The sequence below is a fragment of the Mustela lutreola genome, chromosome 3, assembly GCF_030435805.1.
Source record: "Mustela lutreola isolate mMusLut2 chromosome 3, mMusLut2.pri, whole genome shotgun sequence".
Taxonomy (NCBI): domain Eukaryota; kingdom Metazoa; phylum Chordata; class Mammalia; order Carnivora; family Mustelidae; genus Mustela; species Mustela lutreola.
In genome coordinates this window covers 115,929,282-115,955,159 of record NC_081292.1, presented here as the reverse complement: position 1 = coordinate 115,955,159, position 25,878 = coordinate 115,929,282, and the positions used below count along the sequence as shown (strand labels likewise).

At 35.7% G+C, this 25,878-nt stretch overlaps 1 protein-coding gene across 3 annotated transcripts in view; it reads left to right on the top strand.

The window, feature by feature from the left end:
- The window catches only part of ZRANB3 (zinc finger RANBP2-type containing 3), a 320,871-nt gene that overhangs the window by 170,647 nt on the left and 124,346 nt on the right, over positions 1-25,878 (top strand). The window contains exons 5-6 of one of the 3 annotated variants that reach the window (XM_059166728.1): positions 2,298-2,529; positions 5,626-5,711. In XM_059166728.1, the coding sequence (XP_059022711.1) occupies positions 2,298-2,529; positions 5,626-5,711 (318 nt within the window). Of the gene's footprint in view, positions 1-2,297; positions 2,530-5,625; positions 5,712-10,597; positions 10,716-25,878 lie in introns of those variants that run through there. The other 2 variants (XM_059166729.1, XM_059166730.1) reach the window with 2 other exon arrangements.

Genomic DNA, 25,878 nt, shown 5'->3' with positions numbered 1-25,878 from the left:
CCTGCCTCTCCATCTACTTGTGATTTTTCTCTATCAAATAAATAAGTAAAATATTTTTTTAAAAAATTCCAAATTATGGAAAGAGCCCAAATGTCCATTGACTGATGAATGGATAAAGAGGATGTGATATGTATAAACAATGGAATATTACTCAGCAATCTAAAAGAATGAAATGTTGCCATTTGCAACAACGTAGCTAGAACTAGAGTGTATTATGGTAAGCAAAAGGAGTCAGAGGAAAAAATACTGTATGATTTCACTCATATGTGGAACTTAAGGAACAGCACATATAGAGGAAGGGAAGGAAAAACAAAATAAGATAACAGATAGGGAGCAAACCATAAAAGAGTCTTAAATAAAAAGAAGAAACTGAGGCTTGAGGGAGGGGGGATGGCTGGGAGGATGTGATAAATAGGTAATAGGCATTAAAGAGGACACTTTTTGGAGGAGCCCTGGGTGTTATATATAAATGATGAATCAAATTCTATGCCTAAAACCAATACTATACTTTATGTTAACTAAGTTGAATTTAAATAAATAAAATAATAGAACTACCATATGATCGCACTACTGGGTATTTCCCCTAGGAATATGAAAACACTAATTCCAAAGGATATATGCACTCCTATTTTATTGCAGGATTATTTACAATACCCAAATTATGGAATCAGCACAAGTGCCAACTGATGGATGAATGAATGAAGAGGGTGTGGTGTGTGTATATATGTGCACATACAATGGGATACTGTTCTGTTATAAAAATGAATGAAATCTCGCATTTATACCAACCTGCAATGTTATAGATTATAATACTAAGTGAAATAAGCCAATCGGAGAAAGACAAGTATCCATGATCTCACTTGTATGTGATATTTAAGAAACAAAACAAGTGAATAAGGAGAGAAAAAAGAGACAAACCAAGAAATGGACTCTTGCCTGTAGAGAAAAACAGAAGCTTATCAGAGGGGAGGTGGGTTTGAGTGGATGAATGAAATAAGTGAGGTGATTAAGAGTACTCATACCTTGGGGCGCCTGGATGGCTCAGTGGGTTAAAGCCTCTGCCTTGGCTCAGGTCATGATCCCAGGGTCCTGGGATTGAGCCCCGCATCAGGCTCTCTGCTCCGCGGAGAGCCTGCTTCCCCCTTTCTCTCTCTGCCTGCCTCTCTGCCTACTTGTGATCTCTCTCTGTCAAATAAATAAATAAAATCTTAAAAAAAAAAAAAAAAAAAGAGAACTCATACCTTGATGATTACTTGTTGAATCACTGTATTGTATACCTGAAACTAATATAACACTGTATGTTAACTACACTGGAATTAAAACTTTAAAAATAAATAAATTTAAAAATTTTTGAATGCAATTGTTATGTTGTACTATTTAGGAGCTCTGCCATTTCTCTTAAGGGGTACAGAGCTGCAGAAGATTGACTCTAGCCTTTATATTTTTACTTGTGATACAGAAAATGCAAAATTAATGTGTTTTATTATTAATGCATTTGTTTATCTAGTTATTTCATTCCACAAACTGATTAGGAGCCTAGCACTATATATACAAAGACAAGTGAGACACATTCTTTGTCCTCATCAGTTTTATGAAGTAGCAAAGGAGATATATATGTACATGAATAATTTCATTACAGTCTGGGATAAAATACTATAGATATATGAATAATTAAGTAGTTCAAAATATTAGCAGTCTCTTTAGGCCAATGTTTGCATAAAGTTGTATCCTCCATTCCTCATTCCCATGCTTTGGATCACCCTTCAGCGAGTGAATTTTTGTTGTCACAATTTCATACACTCTGCTGGCCTTTAATGTGACAGTCCAGGAATATGAAATGCCTTGCAGTACACTGGACAGCCTTGCAATACTAAGTATTGTATTCAAAATTCCAGTAGCACCAGGCTTGAAAAATATTGCTATCCTCTTTGTGGGAAGGCTTCAATGAATAGTCAGCTAATATTTAAGTATCCCTTTTATCCATGATTCTAGAAATAAATATTCTTAGAGAATAATGTCCTTATCCTAGTAAAATGTGGCTTTGTGGATGTCAAACTCTTCCAAAGCGCATTTAACCAATATTTAGTTTTGGTTAACCAAAACTTTAAATTTTAGATTCTGGTTAATCATACCTGAAAACTGTCAAATCTTAAGAGAATTTTAATTTTAGCGGTATAATACCATCTCTTTTACTTTTCCCCTTATTTTCTTTATTTTCCTTTCCCAAAGAGTTGTTTTATGATAACTTGATTACTTGATTAATATTTTTAAATTACATAGATACTTTTTCTTTCTAGGAGAATATCGACTGGCAAAGTGACAGTTCTGGGTTATGGTCTTTTAACCACAGATGCAGAGACTCTGATAGATGCATTGAATACTCAGAAGTTCGAAGTAGTTATAGTGGATGAATCACACTACATGAAGTCCAGGAATGCAGCCCGCAGCAAGATTCTATTGCCAATAATACAGAAAGCCAAACGAGCCATTCTTCTTACAGGAACTCCAGCTTTGGGACGACCTGAAGAGGTATTAAAATCCTTAAATTTTGGCTTAAAAAAAGAATCTCTCGCCCCACCCAAAAAAAACCATCACTGGGAATTTCTAGATGGTTATTAATGATAAAATACATTTTTTACTATGATTGTTTTCTCTGTTTACATGTGAACCTTACCTGTACTTGTGCATGTATAAAAAAAGTTTTTACTTTCAGTATAAGGTTTTCATATTTAGTATACATGTGTAATATTAATCACATTTGCTTTCTTGTGGATTCTCATATGCTTTTAGTCTTCATTTATCCAGTTTCTTTGACATTATAAGCTCCTTAGGATTGGAATTTAATCCATTTTGTATCTTAGCAATTGCATTATAGATCTTCCTTCTGTTTCCCCTTTAATTTAAGGTACATGTTTGAGGGGTGCCTGGGTGGCTCAGTCAGTTAAGCATTGGACTCTTGGTATTGGCTCTGGTCATGATTTCAGGGTTGTGGGATGAGCCCTGCTTAGGGCTCCACACGGAGCACAAAGTCTCACTGTAAGAGCTATGTAAAGTATGGAGTAGTAAAAGGGTTGGAAAGAAGAAATGGTGGATGAAATTCTTATGAGTCTGTAAGGGTGGCTGTAACCTTAGAGAAGCCCTTTCTGTTAATGGACACTGAGTCAGGAAAAAATGTACTTTTTGTCTTGTAGGGTTTTAAGAGTTAAAGGATATACTGATTTGAAAGTATCTTTCTCTGTGCCCTAACACATGGTAAGCACTCAACATACAATAGCCATTTTTATTACTGATTAGTAAACAAACCATGGAAGATAGCTATTGATAGGGTATATTATGTTCATTCATTTTCACATGTTAAACCAACCTTACATTCCATGATCAATTTCTCTTGACTGTATGTCATTCTTTTTATTTGTTTCTGAATTCACTTTGCTTTATTTTGTTGAAGATTTTTGTGTATATATTCATAAGAGTGATCTGTAGTTTTATTGTTTTATCTTTGTATTTGGTAACAAGGCAATACTGGTTTCACAGAATGAGGTGGGAAGTATTCTTTCTTTTCTAAAAGGAGTTTGTGAAACATTGGTATTACTTCTTTTTTAAGTGTTTGGTAGAATTTAGTGGATAAGCCATCTGGGCCTGAGTTTTTCTTTGTGGATAGTTTTAAAATTAATCATTCAGTCTCTTCTCTGAATATATGTCTATTCAGATTGTATATTTCTTGTTGAGTCATTTTGACACTTTATGTTTTTTTTCCACTTTATCTAAGGTATCTAAGTTATTAGCATACAGTTGGTCATAATATTCCCTTATAATCCTTGGTATTTCTGTGAGGTTGATAGTAATGTCCCCTCTTTTATTTCTGACTTTGGTAACTTGAGTCTTTTCTCTGTTTCTCTTTTAATTTGGTTAGTCTAAGCTAAAATTTTGTCAATTTTCTTGTTCTTTCCAAAACCAATTATTTGGTTTCATTGATTATTTTTTCTGTTGTTTTTCCATTTTCTGTGTTTATTTCCATTCTAGTCTTTATTATGTTACACCTTTTGTGTGTTTTGAGTTTTGTGTACTCTTTCGTTCCCAGTGTCTTAGGTAGAAAGTTAGATAATTGTTTTGAGATCTTTTTTTCTTTTTTAATAGAGACATATATAGCTATAAATTTCCCTCCTTGGAAAACATACTGACAATTACTTAGAAAGTTAAAAATAGAGTTACTAGAAGATGTAGAATTCCATTTTTAAGTTTATACACAAAGAACTGAAAACATACATTCACAAAAATACTATATACAGATGTTCATAGTAGCATTATTTATAATATCCAAAAAGTAGAAAGAAGCCAGTGTCCATAACTAATGAATGGATAATGAAAATGCAGCTATAAAAAGGAATGAAATACTGATACATTCTACAGCATGGGTGTGATGGAGAGGGAGAATAGGAAATGTCTAGTAATGGGTATGGAGTTCCTGTTGTCATAAAAATATTTAAGAATTATATAGTGGTGGGGCCCCTGGGTGGCTGGGTGGGTTAAGCCTCTGCCTTCAGCTCGGGTCATGATCTCAGGGTCCTGGGATTGAGTCCCGCATTCGACTCTCTGCTCGGCAGGGAGTCTGTTCCTCCTCTGTCTTTCTGTCTGCCTCTCTGCTTACTTGTGATCTCTCTGTCAAATAAATAAATTAAAAAAAATTAGATAGTGGTGATTGAGGCATTTTGTGAATATACTAACAGCCATTGAATTGTACACTTTACAAAGGTGAATAATCAAAGTGGTATATGAATTGTTTCTCACTAAAGCAGCTCTTTCAAAAAAGGTATATTAAAATAACAGTGAGATACTACTATGTGCAACTGCTCAAGTTATAAAAATGAAAAGATTTCATGATGCTATTGGTTGGACCTGCTTTTTACAATATATACCACAGTAGCATCCATCAAACTTCAAAAAGCATATATTTTAAACCTCCTATTTCATTTCTGAAAATATATCCTACGGACTCATCTTATGGAAATACAGATTGGTGGGTGGGTGAGTGGGTGAATGGATGGATGGATAAATAGATAAATGATTGATAAATGAGATGTAGATACATATACCTATACCTACATATATATGAATGCACACATACACACCCATAGACTTACCTGAAGTTATTAACTTTTATAATTGAATAAAAGCTAGAAATACACTATATGTCCATGATCAAGAGACTGTTTAAATATCTTATAGTACTTCTGTGTAATAATGGTTGCCATGAGTCTTTAAATGGTGCTTTATTATACTAATACCATTGCTTAGGTACTTTTCAAAACTAAGTAAAAATAGATGTACTCTAATGATGTCTAAGACATATTTTAGGGGACAGAATCATAGTTTTATATGTATAATATCATCTTCATGTGAATAAAAGAGAATATATACATATCCCTATGTAGGCATGCAAAATATATAAATGTATACTAGAGAAAAGTATAGATAGCAGTTACCCTTGAAGAATAGGATGGCAAAGATGGGTGGATGGAGGAAAAGGAGACATTACTATTTGCTATTTATTTAACTAGATTTATCATAGTGATAATATTTACTTGAAAATACTGCTACATATTGAGAACACTTGTATTGTTACAGCTTTTCATGCAGATTGAAGCTCTCTTTCCACAAAAATTTGGAACATGGACTGAGTATGCCAAAAGATACTGTAATGCACATATCAGGTATGACAAAATATTTTCTATAAATTTTAATTCTTACATATTTACTGTGAACATAAGAGTTTTATTAGTCATTCTTGGCTCCAGTGCTTTTCAAACTTGTAGCTATGGAATAATTTCTTCAAGTAAAATCTTGTGGGGCTCCTGGGTGCTTCAGTCTGTTAAGTGTCTGCCTTGGGCTCAGATCATGATCCCAGGGTCCTGGGATCGAGCCCCACATGAGGCTCCCTGCTCAGCAGGGGGGACTTATTCTCCCTCTGCCCCAACCCCTTGGGCTTGTGCGCTCTCTCTCTCTCTTTCTCTCCCTCTAAAATAAATAAATAAATCTTTAAAAAAATTTTTTTCAGTATTCCAAGATTCATTGTTTATGTACCACACCCAGTGCTCCATGCAATACATGCCCTCTTAATACCAACCACCAGGCTCACCCCATCTCCCCACCCCCCCAAAACCCTCAGTTTTGTTTCTCAGAGTCCACAGTCTCTCATGCTTCATCTCTCCTTCCAATTTCCCCCAATTCACTTTTCCTTTCCTTCTATTCTTTATGCTCCTTATTCCTTATGCTCCACAAGTAAGTGAAACCATACGATAATTGACTTTTTCTGCTTGACTTATTTCACTGAACATAATCTCCTCCAGTCCCCTCCATGTTGATACAAAAGTTGGGTATTTATCCTTTCTGATGGAGGCATAATATTACATTGTATATATGGACCATATCTTCTTTATCCATTCATCTGTTGAAGGGTATCTTGGTTCTTTCCACAGTTTGATGTTTGTGGCCATTGCTGCTATGAACATTGGGGTACATATGCCCTTCTTTTCACTACATCTGTATCCTTGGGGTAAATACCCAGCAGTGCAATTGCAGGGTCATAGGGTAGCTTTATTTTTAATTTTTTTAAATTATTTTTATTAACATATAATGTATTATTTTCCCCAGGGGTACAGGTTTGTGAATCATCAGGCTTACACATTTCACAGCAATCAACATAGCCCATACCCTCCCCAATGTCCATAACCCAACAACACTATCTCTACCCCTTAGCCCCCAGCAAACCCTCAGTTTGTTTTGTGAGATTTTTTAAGAGTCTCTGATGGTTTGTCTCCCTCTCAATCCCATCTTGTTTCATTTTTTCCTTCCCTACCCCCAAGCCCCCTGCCCTGTCTCTCAAACTCCTCGTATCAGAGAGATAATATTGATAATTGTCTTTCTCTGATTGACTTATTTCACTCAGCATAATACCTTCTAGTTCCATCCAGGTTATTGCAAATGGCAAGATTTTGTTTCTTTTGATGGCTGCATAGTATACCATTGTGTGTGTGTGTGTGTGTGTGTGTGTGTGTGTATTTCACATCTTCTTTATCCATTCATCTGTTGATGGACATCTAGGTTCTTTCCATAGTTTGGCTATTGTGGACATTGCTGCTATAAACATTCAGGTGTACGTGCCCATTTGGATCACATTTGTATCTTCAGGGTAAATACCCAGTAGTGCGATTGCTGGGACATAGGGTAGCTCTATTTTCAACTTTCTGAGGAACCCCCATGCTGTTTTCCAGAGTGGCTATACCAGCTTGCATTCCCACTAACAATGTAAGAGGGTTCCCCTTTCTCTGCATCCTCTCCAACACTTGTTGTTTACTGTCTGTTTAATTTTGGCCGTTCTAACTGGTGTATGGTGGTATCTCACTGTGGTTTTGATTTGAATCTCCCTGATGGCTAATGATGATGAACATTTTTTCATGTGTCTGTTTGCCGTTTTTATGTCTTCTTTGGAGCAGTGTCTGTTCATGTCTTCTGCCCATTTTTTGACGCAATTAACTGTTTTTTGAGTGTTGATTTTGAGGAGTTCTTTATAGATCTTGACTATCAGCCCTTTGTCTATAGTGTCATTTATGAATGTCTTCTCCCATTCCTGGGTTGCCTCTTTGTTTTGTTGACTGTTTCCTTTGCTGTGCAGAAGATTTTAATCTTGATGAAGTCCTAAAAGTTCATTTTCGCTTTTGTTTCTTTTGCATTTGGAGACATGTCTTGAAAGAAGTTGCTGTGGCCAGTGTCAAAGAGGTTACTGCCTATGTTCTCCAGGATTTTGATAGATTCCTGCCTCACGCTGAGGTCTTGTATACATTTTGAGTTTATCTTTGTGTATGGTGTAAGAAAATGGTCAAGTTTCATTCTTCTATTCATAGCTGTCCAATTTTCCCAGCACCATTTATTGAAGAGACTGTCTTTTTTCCACTGGATATTTTTTCCTGCTTTGTCGAAGATTATTTGACCGAAGACTTGCAGGTCCATATCTGGACTCTCTGTTCCACTTGTTTGTCTATTTTTGTACCAGTACCATACTGTCTTGGTGATCACAGCTTTGTAGTAAAGCTTGAAATCAGCCAATGTGATTGCCCCAGTTTTTTTCTTTTTCAACTTTCCTTGGCAATTTGGAGACTTTTCTGGTTCCATACAAATTCTAGGATTGTTTGTTCCAGCACTTTGAAAAATTCTGGTGGAATTTTGTTCGGGGTGGCATTGAGCATATAGATTGCTCTGGGCAGTATAGACATTTTAACAATGTTTATTCTTCCGATCCAGAGCATGGACTGTTTTTCCATCTTTTTGTGTCTTCAGTTTCTTTCATGAGTGTTCTGTAGTTCCTTGAGTACAGATCCTTTACCTCTTTGGTTAGGTTTATTCCCAGGTATCTTATGATTCTTGGTGCTATAGTATTATAGCATTATATTATATAGCATTATAGCTATAGTATTATAGTATTATAATATTCCTTTCTGTATTTTCATTGTTAGTGAATAAGAAAGCAACTGATTCCTGTGCATTGATTTTGTTTCCTGCCATATTACTGAATTGCTGTATGAGTTCTAGTAGTTTAGGGGTGGAGTCTTTTGGGTTTTCCATATAAAATATCATGTCATCTGCAAAGACAGTTTAACTTCTTCATTGCCAATTTGAATACCTTTTATTTCTTTTTGTTATCTGATCATTGTTGCTAGGACTTCTAGTACTATGTTGAAGAAGAGTGGTGAGAGTGGGCATCCTTGTCGTGTTCCTGATCTCAAAGGGAAGGCTGTCAGCTTTTCCCCAGAGAGAATGATATTCGCTGTGGGTTTTTCATAGATAGATTTTATAAAATTGAGGAATGTTCCCTCTACCCCTATACTTTGAAGAGTTTAAATCAGAAATGGATGCTGGATTTTGTCAAATGCTTCTTCTGCCTCAATTGAAAGGACTGTGTGGTTCTTCTCTCTTCTGTTATTAATTTGTTCTATCACACTGATTGATTGGTGAATCTTGAACCGCCCTTGCATCCCAGGGATAAATCCCACCTGGTCATGGTGGATAATCTTTTTAATGTACTGTTCTGTCCTATTAACTAGGATCTTGTTGAGAATATTGGCATCCATATTCATCAGGGATATTGGTCTGAAATTATCCTTTTTGATGGGGTCTTTGCCTGGTTTGGGGATCAGGGTAATGCTGGCTTCATAGAAAGAATCTGGAAGTTTTCCCTCTGTTTCTATTTTTTGAAACAGCTTCAAAAGAATAGGTATTATTTCTTCTTTGAATGTTTGGTAGAATTCCCCAGGGATTCTGTCAGGTCCTGGGCTCTTGTTTTTGGGGAGGTTTTGATCACTGTTTCAATCTTTAGTAGATATTGATCTATTCAGTTGTCAATTTCTTCCATTTCAGTCTTGGTAGTTTATAGGTTTCCGTAGATGTATTCATTTTTTTCTTGGTGCTTAACTAATTGGCATATCAATGTTAATAATAATTTCTGATGATTGTTTTTATTTTTTTGGTGTTAGTCGTGATCTCTACCCTTTCATTTATAATTTTATTAATTTGGGTCCTCTATCTTTACTTTTGGATTAGTTTGGCCAGTGGCTTATCGATCTTATTAATTCTTTCAAAGAACCAGCTTCTAGTTTTATTGATGTGTTCTACCATATCTCTAGTTTCTAACTCATTGGTATCTGTTCTAATCTTGATTATTTCCCTTCTTGTTTGTGGGGTTGGCTTAATTTGTTGTTGATTTTCCAGTTCCTTACGGTGTAAAGAGAGCTGGTGTATTCAGGATTTTCCAGTTTTTTTGAGGGACGCTTGGATGTATGTCTATGTATTTCCCCCTTAGGACTGCCTTTTCCATATCCCACAGGTTTAGGACCGATGTGTGTTCATTCTTATTGGTTTCCATGAATTGTTTAAGTTCTTCTTTGATTTCCTGTTGATCCAAACATTCTTGAGCAGGATGGTCTTTAGCTTTCAAGTGTTTGAATTCCTTCCAAACTTTTACTTGTGATTGAGTTGCAGTTTCAAAGCATTGTAGTCTGAGTATGCAGGTAATAATCTCGGTCTTTTGATATCAGTTGAGCCCTGATTTGTGAACCAGTATGTGGTCTCTTGTGGAGAAAGTTCCATGTGCACTCGAGAAGAATGAGTATTCTGTTGTTTCAGGGTGGAATATTCTGTGTATATCTATGAAGTCTATCTGGTCCAATGTGTCATTCAAAGCTCTTGTTTCTTTATTGATTTTCTGCTTGGATGATCTATTTCTGAGAGTAGCATGTTAAGATCCCCTACAATTAATGTATGCATATCAATATAAATCTTTATTTTGATTAACAGTTGTCTTATGTAGTTGGCTGCTGCCATATGGGGGGCCTAAATATTTACAATTTACAATTGTTAGATCTTCTTGGTGGATAGACCTTTTAAGAATGATGTAGTGTCCTTCTGTATCTCTGACTACATACAGTCTTTAGCTTAAAATCTAATTTATCTGATATGAGAATCGCTACCCCAGCTTTCTTTTGAGGCCCGTTGGCATGAAAGATAGTTCTCCATCCCTTCATTTTCAATCTGGTTGTATTTCTAGGTTCCAAATGTGTCTCTTGTAGACAGCATATGGACGGGTCCTGTTTCATCCAGTCTGCAACCCTATGCTGATTTATGGGAGCATTTAGACCATTCACATTGAGGGTGATTATTGAAAGGTTAGTTTTTATTGATGTCGTGTTGCCTGTGAAGTCCTTGTTTCTATAGATTGTCTCTGTAAGTTTTTGTTCTATGTCCATTCTTGGGTTCTTTCTTCTTTTTATAGAAGCCCCCTTAATATTTCTTGTATTGCCGGCTTGGTGGTCACATACCCTTTTAAACCTTGCCGGTCTTGGAAGCTCTTTATCTCTCCATCCATTTTGAATGTCAGCCTTGCTGGATAGTATTCTTGGCTGCATATTCTTCTCATTTAGTGCCCTGAATATGTTTTCCCAGCCCTTTCTAGCTTGCCAGGTCTGTGGACAGGTCTGATGTTACTCTGATGGAACCTTCTTTGTACATAAGGAATCTCTTCCCTGTAGCTGCCCTTAGGACAGCTATATATTATATAATATAGAAATCAGCTCTCTGTCTATAATAAAAGTCCCTCACATTTTTCCCAGTGTGTGTGTGTGTGTGTGTGTGTGTGTGTGTTCCTTTATCCTTTCTACAACTTTTTTTTTTTTTTTTTAAGATTTTATTTATTTATTTGGGTGAGAATGAGTGAGAGAGAGCATGAGAGAGGAGAGGGTCAGAGGGAGAAGCAGATTCCCCAAGGAGCTAAGAGCCCAATGCAGGACTCGATCCTGGAAGTCTGGTGTCATGACCTGAGATGAAGGCAGTTGTTCAACCAACTGAGCCACTCAGGCACCCCCCTTTCTACAACTTTTTAAAGTAACCCTAATATGTTTTGATGCTTTTTAAGGGCTTTAGAACACAGAGATAGAAAGAGTCCTTCCATATTGTTTGTATGAAGGCATTTAACACTGATAGCAAAATCAGATATCATACCAAAAAAAAGGGCCTTTTTACTTAAAATTATAAACGTAGAAATCCGTAATATAGATCGGAAACTCATGAAAGACCTAATGTTAACCAGATGCAAATGGAAGTCATATCAGCAAGTATAGTTTAATATTAGAAAATGTATTAATATAGTCATTACTAATGAAAAGGAAAAAACTTAATTATATCATCTTCATATACGCTGAGATGTAATTTGATCAAATTCAACATCCATCCTTTTATAATATTTATAATTTTTAAATTATTGAAGTATAGTTGACATACGATGATAAATTAATTTCAGGTCTACAACATAGTTATTTGACAATTTTGTACATCTCTCAGTGCTTACCACAGTAATTGTAGTGACCATCTGTCACCATTCAACTTATTACAATGTTATTGATTTTATTCCATATACTGTGCTTTTCATCTCCATGTCTTATTTATTCTATAACTGAAAAATTCTACTTCTTAATCCCCTTTACCTATTTTACTCAACTTCCCCACCTCCACTCCACCCTGGCAATTACCAGTTTGTTCCCTGTGTTTAAGATTGTGTTTAGTTTGTTTGTTTTTTTGTTCATTATTTTTTTTAGATTCCACATATAAGTTAAATCATATGGTGTTTTTCTTTCTCTGTCTTATTTCACTTACCATAATACCCTCTAGGTCCATCCATTTTGTCTTTAATGGCAAGATACCATTCCTTTTTATGGATGATGGTTATTTCTTATATTTATATACCACATCTTTTTTATCCGTTCATCTATCAGTGCACACTTGGGCTGCTTCCATAATTTGGCTATTGTAAATGATGCTATTGTAAACAAAGGGATTCATGTATATTTTGAATTAGTGTTTTTGTTTTCTTTGGGTAAATACCCACTAATGAAATTGCTGGATCAAATGTTATTTCTCTTTTTAAATTTTATAAGGAACTTCCATATTGTTTTCCATAGCGGTTGCATCAATTTACATTCCCAGTAACAGTGTGCACGGGATTCCTTTTCTCCACATCCTTGACAACACTTGTTACTTCTTTTCATACTAGCCATTCTGACTGAGCTGTATTTAGAGGAAGCTGTAAATACAAATATAATTTGGAGAAGGCAGCACATTTAGATTTGCATTTCCTTGATAATTAGCAATGTTGATTGAGCATCTTTCCATGTGTCTATTGACTATATGTATTTCTTTGGGAAAATGTTCAGATCCTCTGGCCATTTTTTAATCACGTTGTTTGCTTTTTTGGTATTGAGTTTTGTAAGTCCTAATATATTGTAGATAATAACCCTTATTGGCTATATCACTGTCAAATATCTTTCCCCATTCTCCAGGTTGCCTTTTTATTTGTTGATAGCTTGCTTTGCAGAAGTTTTTTAGTTTGGTATAGTCCCAATAGTTTATTTTCGCTTTTATTCCCTTGCCTAAAGAGACAGTCCATAAATGTGTTGCTAAGGGTGATGTCTGAAAGATTACTGCTTCTGTTTTTTCTTGTAGGAATTTTATGGTTTAAGGTCTCACATTTAGGTCTTTAATCCATTTTAATTTTATTTTTGTGTATGGTTTCAGAAAGTAGTCCATTTTCTTTTTTTTTTTTGCATGTAGCTGTCCACTTTTCATAACACCATTTATTGAAAAAACTGTCTTTAGCCTCATCATATATTCTTGTCCCCTTTGTTATAAATTAGTTGACCATGTAAGCATGGGTTTATTTCTGGGTTCTCTATCCCATTCCATTAATCTATGTGTTTGTTTTTGTGCCAGTGACATATTCTCTGAATCCTGTATCTTTGTATTATATCATGAAATCAGGTATTGTGATACCTCTGGCTTTATTCTTTTTTTTTCCCAAGGTTGCTTTAGCTATTCCAGGTCTTTTGTGATTCCATATGAATTTTAGGATTATCCTAGCCCTGAGGCACCTGGGTGGCTTAGTGGGTTAGAACCTCTGCCTTTGGCTCAGGTTATGATTCCAGGGTTCTGGGACAGGCTCTCTGCTCAGCAGGGAGCCTGCTTCCCTTCCTCTCTCTCTGCCTGCCTCTCTGCCCACTTGTGATCTCTGTGAAATAAATAAATAAAATCTTTTTTTAAAAAAAGGATTATCCTAGTCCTGCGAAAAATATCATTAGTTTGTAGTAGGGATTATATTGATTCCGTAGATTGCTTTGTTTAGTGTGGACATTAAAACAAGATTAATTCTTCCAATCCATGAATATGTGGTTTTTAGTGATCTTAAGGTATATGTGTTTATGTGTTCCGTATTCAAAGTCACTGTATCATATGAAACTTTAAATCCGGAGCAAGGATGTTCATTGGCATCAGAGTTTACTTTATTTGGGTAGCAATAATCAGTTTAATTACCTCCGAAAAGGTAAAAATTAGGAAGAAAAAGGCAAAATTATCATTATTTTCAGCTGATACTGTTTATTTGGAAGACCTGAGGGGATTTTCTTTTGTGCAAAAGGGAATTAATTAAGATGTCCTAGCAAAAAGTTACTATTAAAAAATAAATTGTCTTTCTATACATAAATAATAATAAATAGTTTTAAGATATAATGCCAAAAAGACATGATCCTACATATTGTTAGGAAGCTTTTTGTTACAATTTTTGCAGACTATAAATGCCAAAAGTTTGCTTATATAAAACAAACATATTAATTGAATTTATCCTTGGGGAGTAGGAAATCCTAAATGATCAGAAAACATTCCATCTTTTCTGATTTACTTTCATATGACAATAGAAGTGTGTAATTGTCCCTTTCTTGATTATCAAAACACATCCTGTTTCAAAGAAAAATTTATATTTTGGAAATGATTTATGATGGGAGAGATTGTGTTCTTTTTTCTGTTTACTAGAGGAAACCATTTTAAAATTATTATTATGTTTCTCAAAAGATATTTTCTTCCAGATTCCATTTTAAAAATTTTTATGTTACTCCTTTTCTTCATTACCTTCAAACCAGTATGGTATCATAGACTCTGATTCAGATCAAGGCACTTCCTGGCATTTTAAGTTACTTTGGAATGTTAAATTTTTTCCATAATGTTTTCCTTTCATGAAGATGTCATTTTCACACTATAATTTTGTAGAAAGCAAATTTTGGTTAGTTATTCAGTTCCAGACCCATATTTTATATTTGAAATATCATGACTGTATCCAAATGAAGTTAAATGAAGCTTAAGCAAAAGTACAACTTTATAAGGTTTATTTCATACATACATGATCAAACAGAAGTATACTAATACAAATGTGGCTTAGAGATGAGAAGTCTAGGTATAGGTAACTTTATCTGGTTTGATTTGAGAGACACAAAGAAAATATAATTCAACCAGAATATCCCATGTCCATAATTATTTACATCATTCACTCTACTGCATTATATTTAGAGGATGCTATAAATGCAAATATTATTTGGATAAAGCAGCACATTCAGTTGTCAACCATTAGCACATCAGAGCTAGGAAAGACTTTACAGATCACCCAATCCTCCTCACCCCCACTTTATTACCTGGCAACATGATTATTACCTGGTAACATTAAATGATTTGCCTAATATTTGACTTCATCTTGCATTTTTTTCTCATGTTTCCTGACAATAGGAAAGACCTCAGGAATGGCAACTTTAATAATGTTCTTTTACACAGAAAAAGAGGATACATAGGTAATCTAGTGAGGCATTCTGTTATCAGCAGCCACCTTCAAAAGGCATGCTATGGGAAGACAAATTTGTCCTCCCTGATGTCATGCTTAAAGGTTAAGAATATCTCAGCATATTTTTATGAAAATTAAAATTTCTTTACTGCTGATATTTTGTGCCATTTCTACCTCTTAGGAGAAATAGTTGTCTAAATTTTTATGAGAGGGGGAAATGCTGAATGATAATACATATTAAAGGTATTTTAGCCATTTTCCAAAAGTGTTAATTAATAGGTCATGTCAGCTTCAAGAAATGTCTCTTATGGAATTGCACTACTTTGTCTTTAGCACTGTCACATATAATGGTCTTATCCATGGGCTAAATAGAGGGCAGGTCTATTCCATTTGCAAATGGTTCAAATCTGAGAGAAATAGTTAATATACTGGATGGCAGAGATAAGTTTGAAAAATAATTAGATAAAAATTAATAGGACAAATCTTGCACTTATGCTTGAAAAGTCTGCCTTGTGTGGAAGGGATTTGAAAAATCCTCACCTTTTATCACTAATTTAGTTAAAAAAGACTTCTGGTTTTGAATAACCCTAGGCTAAATTGAAGTCAACTGTGAAAACTAATAAAAATAAATTAATATTGGGATGTATTATTCAGGTTAACATTCAGAGTAAGGGATGGTTCTGTTCCACTCATTGTTTAACCTACATCTGGAGTATGGTTTAATTTTGATTAATCCATTCATTCAAAAAATATTTAAAGGGTATCTGTTATTTTCCATGCCATGTGTTATTTATGTATCAGATATGCACTAGAGAATAAGACCTACATAGTTCCAACCTTCACTGTGTTCTCAAGTCAAACACTAACTAGATAATAATGGTTGTGATGAGTGTGGTAGATGCAGAAGTGTCAAGGGTGTTACAGCAGGGTTTAAGAGTGAACTATCAAGTCACAGGGGACAGAAGGGGCATCCTGTGAGTAAGTGATAGCTATTTGCATTCCAGAACGAGGAATTTGTATGCTCAGCCTGAGAACCAGAGAGACTGCTAGGCCTTTGAGAAACTAAAAGTAGTCTAGGTCATATGAATATTCTTGAACTAAGAGAAGAGAGTCTTAGGACAAAATGGTGTTAGGCCTGCATCATGTTATATGGGGTCTTTTTCTTCATCAGAATAGCAGTAAGAAGGCACTGGAAGGTGTTATAAGTACATTCACATTGTCATACAAACATCACTACCATCCACCTCCAGAACTTATTCATCATCCCAGACATTAAACAGTAACTCCTGCCCCCTAGCCTCTCATCGTGGGATTTTAAAACATGAAAGGCACAAACATGACTAGATGTACAAGTTTAGTCTTTTATTTATTTATTTTTATTTTTTAAGATTTTATTTATTTATTGGACAGACAGAGATCACTACTAGGCAAAGAGACAGGCAGAGAGGGAGAGAGGAGGAAGCAGGCTCGCCGCTGAGCAGAGAGCCCAAGGCTCGATTCCAGGACCTTGAGATCATGACCTGAGCTGAAGGCAGAGGCTTAACCCACTGAACCACCCAGGTGCCCCTGGTTTGTTATTTTTTAAGAACATTTTCACATTGTTCAGCCTTCTAAATCTATCTGAGTATATGCTTAAAAATCTCCCTTTCACTCACTTTTTTCTAAAAAGTATAGGTAGTTTTTAAATTTTTCCACAGAAATTGTGTGCAATTTCAAGGAATTCATATTTTTTACCCAGATACTGGATAGTATAAACATACACATTGTTTTTTACATAAATAATTTCATACTTTTTTCTTATGGCAGCATGGTATTATGGAGAATATCCATAGTTTCTGGGGTGACAGGAAGTTGAGGGAGTTTGCATATGATGACTTGTTTTTTTCGGGGAATGGAAAAGACAATTATGTATTTAGAGAAATGGAAAAGTAGAGAATTGAATGTTTGAGGAGCATTGACAGTGTGAAATATTGCTGAAAGAGAGAATGAGATCATGAGGTGAGTGTGATAGAATTGGCAGCAGTACCGAGTAACCATTTGAGAACAGAAATTTTAGATTTAACCAGTGCTCTCAGAGGTACGATTTTCCCAGCAACAACCAGCAGTGTGGGTATAGTCTTAGGAAAGGCTTTTGGTTGGGTCTGTTCAAGACTTTTGTTACCAACTTGTGATGCATGGGCTGATGGACAAGGAAATTATGTGATATTGATAAAAGGAAATGTAATGTATGAGCAAGGAAATCCAAACAAGGTGAGGAAGGACATGAAGACAGGAAGGATGTTGTGGGTATGGTCATGACGGAAAGGTCCTGATGTGGTAGTGAAGTTACAGTGGGTACAAGTGAACAAGAGGGCAAGAAGAGTGGGACAGTGCAGAGTGCAATGGCTGAATTTACCATGTAGAGCTGGTTTTCAGGACTGTTACAGTCACGGGAATGGAACAGTTGGAAGAGAGTTTTAGAAGGTCATTGAAGATAAGGAATGTGAGGAACTGAGAGGAAACCTAAAAGTCGTATTGTAGGAATCACATTAACAAATGAAAACATATCTGGGAAGAGGGGACAAGAATAGTGAGAGTAGTTCATATTCATCTCTACAAATGCCTTTATTATTGATTGCCTACTATATTTAAGACATTATTTCAGACTTGCTGGCAATATAAAGATGAGTAAGACATAGTGCTTGATCTTATGAAGCCTATAGGGATTTGAAAAGGAGAGGGCTTGGAGGAGGAAGTCGTTAAATATTTAAAGATCTGTCATCTTTTAAAGGAATTAGACTTTTGTTTCTGTGGCCTCAGGGGCAAAACTGTTATCAGTGAATGAAAGTTAATGGGGTGGTAGATTTTGACTTAATATGAGTAAGAACTTACACATGCATAAAACACGACAAAAAATCGTATAATACTATATAATAAAACTGGAACAAAAAAATAATCAAATATACTACAAGTAAATTGTTTTCTTTTTTTCTTTATAGCCTGTATGTAATGCTGTCATCTGCTAATTTTTAAAAAAAGATTTTATTTATTTATTTGAGAGAGAGAGAAAGATCACAAATAAGCAGAGAGGCAGGCAGAGAGAGAGGGGGAAGCAGGCTCCACGCCGAGCAGAGAATCCAATGTGGGGCTTGATCCCAGGACTTGAGCCAGGGCTTGAGATCATGACCTGAGCCGAAGGCAGAGGCTTAACCCACTGAGCCACCCAGGTGCCCCTTTCATCTGCTAATTTCACTTAACATACCTGACCCATGCTTTAACATTGTCTTTCTCAGTTGTTTTATTGTCCTTTACTTTTACTAATTTAAAGATAGTGTATTGCTTTGGAAAAATGATTATTTTAACAGATCAAACAAAAAAAGGTTTTTTAAGTAAGTAATAAGTCACTGAATTCTCACTATGTGTAAATAACCATTACTAAGTGTGTTTTGATAACTTTCCCACTAGGTTATTTCTCTGCTTAGGTCAGTAGGGATAGAGAGAAAAAGAGGGAGATAGATAGGTAGGCAATTTTAAATAAATAGAGCCATATTATACATACCCTTTGGTACTGTGCTTTTTCATTGAACACTATTTTTAGAATAGCTTTCTATATCATTAACTAAAATATATCTTTTTATTAGCTTTATATTTTAGATATATTATTTTTAATTCTTTCAACAATTCTACATGGATGATGATGGTACATCCTCTTTATAGATGAGTAAACTGAAATTTTGGGAAGGTTAAGTCCCTTGTCCAAATCACAAAACTAAAAAAATGAAAGAGTAGTAATTGAAACACCCTTTGTCACTATTTTTCTTCCATTCTCTTTCTTGTGTTTGAATTATTTGATAATGCAGTGTCCGTGTGTATGTGATTCACTAAATAAATAGAAAAAATGGGCTAAATAAATTAAATATTGTTCTGTAAAAGATTAAGTACTTGACTGTTTCTTTCCCAGTCAACTTTTTATCTTATAATTAATTATTTCCTTTTTTCCATCTCTGGTTTTCAATAAAGCAATCACAATTTTTTTTATTCAAAGACTTCAGCAAATCTATCAACTTAATATGTCAGATAAACACATAAAATAATTATTTTTCATATGCCTGGAGACCACTTTCTTACAGCCTTCTGTTCTGCTCTAATTCCAACTGCTTTTTCTATGGACATAGGTGCACACGTGTCATCCTGAATTTTCTTTTGCCATTCTGCTATATTGCATTCCAAAATTCCTGGATTCCATGACTTTTGTTTTTTCCTTTATTTTCTAGTCCTCTTTTTAATATTTTTTATGGAAAAAATTCAGTATATACAAAAGTAGACAGAATAGTATAATGAACTCCACATGTGCTCTTCATCAGCTTGAATATTTATTAATTCATAGCCAGTCTTGCTTTAGCTATATAGGCATGCCTCATTTTATTGTGCTTTGTTTTATTTTGCTTCATGGATAGTGCATTTTTTACAAATTGAAGGTTTTTGACAACCCTGTCCCAAACAAGTCTATCAGTGCCATTTTTTAAATAGCATTTGCTCACATCATGTGTTTGTGTCATATTTTGGTAACTCTCTTATTATTTCAAACTTTTTCATTATAATTATATTTGGTTGTGGTGATCTATGATGAGGAATCTTTCATATTACTATTGTAATTGTTTTGAAGCATCATAAAACAAGTCCATGTAAGATGACAAGCAATTGATAAATATTGTGTGTGTTTTGACTGTTCCACTGACAAGCTATTCCTCCAACTCTCTCCCTTTCCTTGGGCCTCTCTACTCCCTGAGACACAATAATATTGAAATTAGGCCAATTAGCATTAGCAACCTTACTTCTAAGTGTTCATGTGAAAGGAAAGGCTGCATGTCTCTCACGTTAAGTCAAAAGCTAGAGGGGCGCCTGAGTGGCTCAGTGGGTTAAAGCCCCTGCCTTCGGCTCGGGTCATGATCGCAGGGTCTTGGGATCGAGCCCCGCATCGGGCTCTCTGCTCAGCAGGGAACCTGCTTCCCTTCCTCTCTCTCTCCCTGCCTGCCTCTCTGTCTACTTGTGTTCTTTCTCTGTCAAATAAAATAAATAAAATCTTTTTTAAAAAATAAAAATAAAAAATAAAAAGCTAGAAATGATTTAGCTTAGTGAGGAAGATATGTCAAAAGCTGAGAAAGGCTAAAAGCTGGGCCTCTTGCACCACACAGTTGGCCAAGTTGTGAATGCAAAGGAAATATTCCTGAAAGAAATTAAAAGTGCAACTCCAGGGAACAGAGGAGTGATAAGAAAGCAGAATTACCTTATTACTTTTTTCTTAAGATTTTATCTATTTATTTGAGAGAGAGCGAACACAAACAGGAGGGAAAAGGAGGGGGAGTAGAAGACTCCCCGCTGCATGGGGAGACCCACCTGGGGCTCCATCCCAGGACACTGGGATCATGACCTGAGCCCTAAGACAGACGCTTAACGGACTGAGCCACCCACATGCCCCAGAATAGACTTGTTACTGGTGTGCAGAAGGTTTCAGTGGTCTGGACTGAAGAGCAAGCCGGCCACACCATTCCCTTAACCAAGCCTAATTCAGAGCAAGGCCTTAACGCTCTTCAATTCTGAGAAGGCTGAGAGATGAGGAAGCTGCAGGAAAGTCTGAAGCTAGCAGATGCTGGTTCAAAAGCTGTCTCGAGAACATAAAAGTGCAAGGGTAGGGGCGCCTGGGTGGCTCAGTGGGTTAAGCCGCTGCCTTCAGCTCAGGTCATGATCTCAGGGTCCTGGGATCGAGTCCCACATCGGGCTGTCTGCTCAGCAGGGAGCCTGCTTCCCTCTCTCTCTCTCTGCCTGCCTCTCCATCTACTTGTGATTTCTCTCTGTCAAATAAATAAATAAAATCTTAAAAAAAAAAAAAAGTGCAAGGGTAACCACTAGTGCTGATGTAGAACCTGCAACAAGTTCTGCAGAAGAACTAGCTAAGAGCATTATTGAAGGGGCCTACATTAGACAACAGATTTTCAGTGTAAACAAAACAGACTTCTATTGAAGAAGATGCCATCTAGGACTTTATAGCTAAAGAGGAGAAGTCTATGCCTGGCTTGAAAGCTTCAAAGGATAGGCTGACTCTCTGGGTAGGGGCTAATATGGCTGGTGACTTTAAGTTGAATCCAGTGCTCATTTACATTTCAAAAATCCTAGAGCCTTTAAGAATTATGCTTAATCTACTCTGCCTGTGTTCTGCAAATGGAACAGAAAAGCCTGGATGATAGCACATCTGATTACCACATGGTTAGCTGACTATTTTAAGCCTACTCTTGAGACCTACTGCTCAGAGAAAGAGATGCAGCTCAAAATATCACTGCTCATTGACCATGCACCTGGCCCCCCCAGAGCTCTGATGGAAAGAAATGTACAATGAGATGAATGTTGTTTTCTTGCCTGCTAATACAACATCCGTCCTGCAGCCCATGGATCAAGGAATAATTTTGACACTGAAGTCTTACTATTTAAGGAATTGTTTAGGGAATACATTTTGTAAGGGTATTGCTGTCATGGACAGTAATTTCCCTGATGGATCCAAGCAGTCAACTGAAAACATTCTGGAGAGTATTTACCATTCTAGATGACATTAAGAGCAGTCATGATTCACTGGAAGAGTTTACAATATCCATATGAACAGGAATTTGTAAGAAATTGATTCCAACCCTATGAATGTCTTTGAAGGGTTCAAACTTCATTGGAGGAAGTAACTGCAGATGTGGTAGAAACAGCAAGGGAACTAGAATTAGAACTGGAGCCAGAAGATGTAATGAATTTTGCTACAACACATAAAATTTTAATGGATGAGGACTTTCTTCTTATGTATGAATGAAGAAAATGGTTTCTTGAGATGATATCTACTCCTAGTGAAGTTGCTGTGAAGACTTTTAAAATGACAACAAAAGATTTAGAATATTAACTAGATTTAGTTGGTAAAGAAGGAGCTTACTTTGAAAGGATTAACTCCAATTTTGAAAGTTCTTTGGGTAAAATGCTATCAGACGTGTCACATGCTATAGAGAAATGATTTGTGAAAGGGAGAATGAATTGATATGGCAGACTTTACTGTTGTCTTATTTTAAGAAATTGCACAGCCACGAGGCCATCCACAACCACCATCCTGGTCAGTCAGCGGCCATAATCATTGAAGGATGATCCTTCGCCAGCAAAAAGATTATGACTCACTAAAAACTCAGATGACAGTAATTTTTAATAATAAAGTATTTTAAAATTAAACTATGTATGTTGTTTTTTAGGCACATTGCTTTTGCACATTTAATAAACTACAGAGTACTGTTAATATCACCTATATGTGCAGTGGAAACCAAAATTTGTCTCTCTTTATTGCAATTTCCTTTAATTTTGGTGGTCTGGAACCAGACCCTCAGGATCTGCAGTGTATGCCTGTATTCCCATGTACGTTCACCACGTTATGTTGAAGGAAAATCTACACATCCCCTTTTACCTATAAAATATTTCACAATATATGTGTAAAGAGTAAGGACTCCCAAAAAACCAAGTAATTAGAATCTCATTATCATACATGAAAGTTAAACAATACTCAGTCTTTAATGTCAAAAAAATCCAGTAGATGTTCAAATTTTAATTGTCTTTTGCAAGTTTTTAAAATTGTCTTCACCTCTACAGTTTGGATCAGTTCCCAAATAAGGCTCAGAACTTACAAATGTTAAGAATTTCCCTTAATCCCTCTAGTTAAGTCTCTCTTAATCTCTAGGGTTTCCTTCTGTTGTCTAGTTTTATTTCTTTATTTTCAATTTGTTGAATAAAATAATTTATTACTATAACCTGGATTTTGCTGCTTCCATCCCTATGATGTTATTTAACATGTTCCTCTATCCTCTTATTTCTATATTAGTATTTAGATTTAGGGACTTCAGTTTTTTGGAAGTTCTTTTTCACAGGAATGTTGTGTTCTTCCATTGGAGGGTCATGATATCTAAGGCCTCTTTTTTTGTAATGTTAGTAGCTGTCAAGATTCAGTACTTGATCTATTAAATCTTTAGGCATTTACAAAAGATCTGTAGCCTAATACTCTTCCTTTATTTATTAGCTGACATAGGTCTATAGAGAAAAACCTCCCTTTATCTACTATTTGGAAACTCATTCATTCAGTTTAATTAGAAAAAGCAGGGAAAATGCTTACTTTCTCTTATTTATTAGTTTTCGAAATAGCAAGTTGTTTGATGAACGTTCTCTAATGATTTCCAAAGAGGATTTTCAATTTTTTAAATTGGTAAGTGTAAGCCTTCTAACTTTTTTATTTTTCAAGAGGTTTTGGCCGTTCTCTAACCCTTGCATTTTTAATCTGAATATTTGGATTAGCTTGTTAATTTTTGCAAAGAGTTCAGCTTAAGTTCACATTATTTGAGGGACTTGAGCCATTTTAATAATATGACCTCTTCCCAGTTAATATAGGGAAATGTCTTTCTATTTATTTAATTTGTTTCTACAGTGCTGTGTAGTTTCCAGTGTATAGTTCTCACAATTTTTTATAGATGCTATTTATCAGTGTAAGGAAGTTACTTTGTAATCTTTGTCTGTTGAGTGTTTGAGAATTTTATTTATAACTCATTTTTTTTCAATTCACTTCATCTGTTATATTTATTGATGATTAAATTGTTCCACCTTTAATAAATGGGACCATTTTCAGCAGGATACTTTTGAAACAATGCTAGTAGGCTTTGATTGCTTTCTTAGTATCTGATGTGAGAAGGTGTTCCAGGATCATTTTGTACATTTTTTTCTTTGGTTCCTTTTGGAATATTTCTTGGTTTTCTGGAAAGATAACCCTTAACAGCTTCCTAAGAATAGTGCATAGAAAGCAAACTTTTTGAATTCTTGTATAACTGCTTCTAGATAATCTCTAAATAGATAATTTTAGATTTCTGTGTTGAAAATCATTGTTCCTTAGACTTTGAGGTTAGTTCTTCATTGCCTCTATTACCAAGGTTGCTATCAAGAATCGTAATGCGTGAATGCCTGGGTGGCTCAGTCATGGTTTTAGCCATAGAGGTGGTTTTATCCTGGGTGGCTCCGTTGGTTAAGTGTCTGCCTTCAGCCCAGGTCATGATCCCAGGGTCCTAGGATCAAGTCCCATGTGGGGCTCCCTGCTCATACTCCCTGTTGCTTTCTCTGTCTCTGTCTCTGTCTCTCTCTCAAATAAATAAATAAAATCATTAAAAAAAAAAAAAAAAAAAAAAGAATCGCAGTGCTTGCCGCACCTGGGTGGCTCAGTTGGGTAAGCATCTGACTCTTGATTTCAGCTCAGTCATGATCTCAGGGTGTTGGAATTGATCACTCCCTCTGGCTTCCTGCTCACTGGGCACACTCCTTGTCTTTCTCTCCCTCTGCCTCTCTCTTTCTCTCAAATAAATGAATGGATCTTAAATTTTTTTAAAAAATCACAACACCATTCTCATTTTTGATCCTTTCTATGTCTCATGTATATGAATATGTCTCCCCATTCTGGAAGTTTCTTAGATTGTCCTTTATTATGGTTAATCTTTAATTTTATAAAAATATGCCTTTGTTTAGGTTTTTTTAATTCTAGTGATAGTAGGTATTCTCTTTCAACCTAGTAACATAAGTGCTTATGTCTGGAAATTACTCTCTTTTTTCCCTTAAATTATTTTTATTAACATATAATGTATTATTTGCCTTGGGGGTACAGGTTTGTGAATCATTGGATTTATACATTTCATAGCACTCACCATAGCCCGTACCCTCCCCTCATTGTCCATAACCCAACCACCCTATCCTCCCAGCAACCCTCAGTTTATTTTGTGAGATTAAGAGTCTCTGGTGGTTTATTTCCCTCCCAATCCCATCATGTTTCATTTTTTCCTTCCCTACCCCCCACGCCCCTACCTTCCTCTCAAATTCTTCATATCAGAAAAATCATATGATAATTGGATTTCTCTGATTGACGTGTTTTGCTCAGCATAATACTCTCTAATTCCATCCAGGTCATTGCAAATGGCAAAATTTCTTTTGGTGGCTGCATAGCATTCTATTGTATATATATATACACACCACCATCAAACATCTAGGTTTGATGTTTTGATGATGTTTTAATGATGAATGGAAAATACATCTAGGTTTTTTCTATAGTTTGGCTATTGTGGACATTGCTACTATAAACATTCAGGTGCACGTGCCCCTTCAGATCACTGCATTTGTATCTTTAGGGTAAAAAGTAGTACGATTGCTGGGTTGTAGGGTAGCTCTATTTTCAACTTTTTGAGGAACCTCCATGCTGTTTTCCAGAGTGGCTGCACTAGCTTGCATCCCCTCCAACAGTCTAGGAGAGTTCACCTTTCTCCGCAGCCTCGCTAACATCTTTGGTTTCCTGACTTCTTAATTTTAGCCATTCTGACTGGTGTGAGGTAGTATCTCATTGTGATTTTGATTTGTATTTCCCTGATGCTGAGTGATGTTGAGAACTTTCTCAGTTGTCTGTTGGCCATCTGGATGTCTTCTTTGCAGAAATATCTGTTCATACCTTCTGTCCATTTCTTAATTGGATTATTTGTTGTTTGGGTGTTGAGTTTGATAAGTTCTTTATAGATTATGGATACCAGAGCTTTATCTGATACATCATTTGCAGATCCTTCTCCCATTCTGTCAGTTGTCTTTTGATTTTTTTTTACTGTTTCCTTTGATGT